At 47.7% G+C, this 1662-nt stretch overlaps 1 protein-coding gene across 1 annotated transcript in view; it reads left to right on the top strand.

Moving 5' to 3' along the window:
* The first annotated feature begins 6 nt into the window (after window positions 1–6).
* Window positions 7–1662, top strand: part of igfbp5a (insulin-like growth factor binding protein 5a) — a 6679-nt gene continuing 5023 nt past the window's right edge. Inside the window, exon 1 of the mRNA XM_020615280.1 lies at window positions 7–627. Within this exon, the coding sequence (XP_020470936.1) occupies window positions 300–627 (328 nt within the window). The 5' untranslated portion in view covers window positions 7–299. The remainder of the gene's footprint in view (window positions 628–1662) is intronic.

Here is a 1662-nt window from a genome sequence, read left to right as displayed (position 1 = left end):
GGAACATCACTGAAGGGGTGATACGTGGTGTCTGGTCATTTGATTTTTATTTTTATGCCTTTATTTCAATAGACTGGTGACTGCAAGGTTGACAGACGAGCAGACTGACTGTCGTCGTGGATTGTGAGTATCAGATGGTGACATTCGGGACTTGAGCGCGCATGGCACCTGTGGACGTAACAAGCACCCCCTGATGTTTGGACTCAAATCTTTTGCAAAAAAAGAATTCTCCACAAGATTTAGTTGATAATCGTTGCTGATTCGGTCAAACACCCTGCAGTTAAGGCGAGAAGCGTAACATGTTGCTGAGTGTTTCGTTCCTGGTGGTTTTACTGCTGAGCATAACCGGCTGCGGCTCGTCGTACGTGCCGTGCGAACCCTGCGATCGGAAGGCCATGTCCATGTGTCCGCCGGTGCCAGTGGGCTGCCAGCTGGTGAAGGAGCCCGGCTGTGGCTGCTGCCTGACGTGCGCACTCGATGAAGGCCATGCGTGCGGTGTGTACACCGGGCCGTGCACACGCGGGCTCCGCTGCCTTCCCAAGAACGGCGAGCCGCTGCACGCGCTCCTGCACGGTAGGGGGGTATGCAGGAACGAGAAGTTGTATAAACTACTGCATCCGCCTAGAGGTAGGTCTGAGACATGACTGACTGACATCATAGTTGCTGTAATAACGATTAAACAGGTCGCTGCATGAACATTCATTAACTGAAGTAATTCAGGCATTAATGGATGACAGCGTCGATTTTTACATTCTTTTATGTAATCTTCCCCAATATATTCAACTAGGGCTTTAAGGTCTAACTACAGCACTGTATATGTAGTGATTTCCTTGGTTAAGCAATAATTCAAAATAAATAATACTATCATATTAAATTCGGCTCTGGTAGTGTTTCTGCTGCATTTACTTATAGGCTTTAGTTGAAGATCTAAAGTATGCTGGTGCAAAGAAACAGCAAACAGTTGTGACACACACACACACACACACACACACACACACACACACAGCAGCCAGCAATGCACTGGCATATATAAAAAGAAATCATCAGTCCATGAAATGAAGTTATTTCCTAAAAGTAGGGGATATAAAAATAGGGTGAAATGACCTTGCGTGCCTTCCCATGTCTCCCTCTCTTTGGGTGCCAGGGAGGCTGAGCCACCTTGCAGCTCTCTTAAGATGATCTGACACCTGTCATTACCAAGGGACAGGACTCAACCCCCCCTGTGTGCCTTGACCCTGTGAACTCTGTCAACAATTGGTTTTGAGTGCTGGTCAACTTGTCATCTCAGTTTGAAAGGCCCTTGTGGGGCTGCATGCTGTAAATCAGTGGGTTTCATGTGAGTGGTCACATCAGTGGCCTCCAGCTGACATGAAACAAGGGAGATGATTACAGATGGTGCTCTGCGAGGCTCCTTGTTGGCTCATGTGAATGGCAGTTCAAGGACAGTCACTGTGTCTGCTGGGGAGCACTGAGGAGAGCTTTGTGGGAAATGTTGGCTTGTGGCCCTTGGGCTCATTCACTTCCCTTTACCCTGTTCCCTTCCTCTACAGTTTCTTTATTTCTTTCTTTTTTACTTTTCTCTTGCAGCCTTTCTTTGATCAGTCCCCCTGCACACCTCTTCATCCACCACCTGTGCCTTTTTCTCACAGCTAAAACAACTTC

This window comes from Monopterus albus, unplaced genomic scaffold (genome assembly GCF_001952655.1).
Source record: "Monopterus albus unplaced genomic scaffold, M_albus_1.0 scaffold161.1, whole genome shotgun sequence".
In the NCBI taxonomy this organism is placed as follows: domain Eukaryota; kingdom Metazoa; phylum Chordata; class Actinopteri; order Synbranchiformes; family Synbranchidae; genus Monopterus; species Monopterus albus.
Note: the sequence above shows the minus strand (reverse complement) of the source record. Positions and strands in the feature narration are given on the sequence as shown.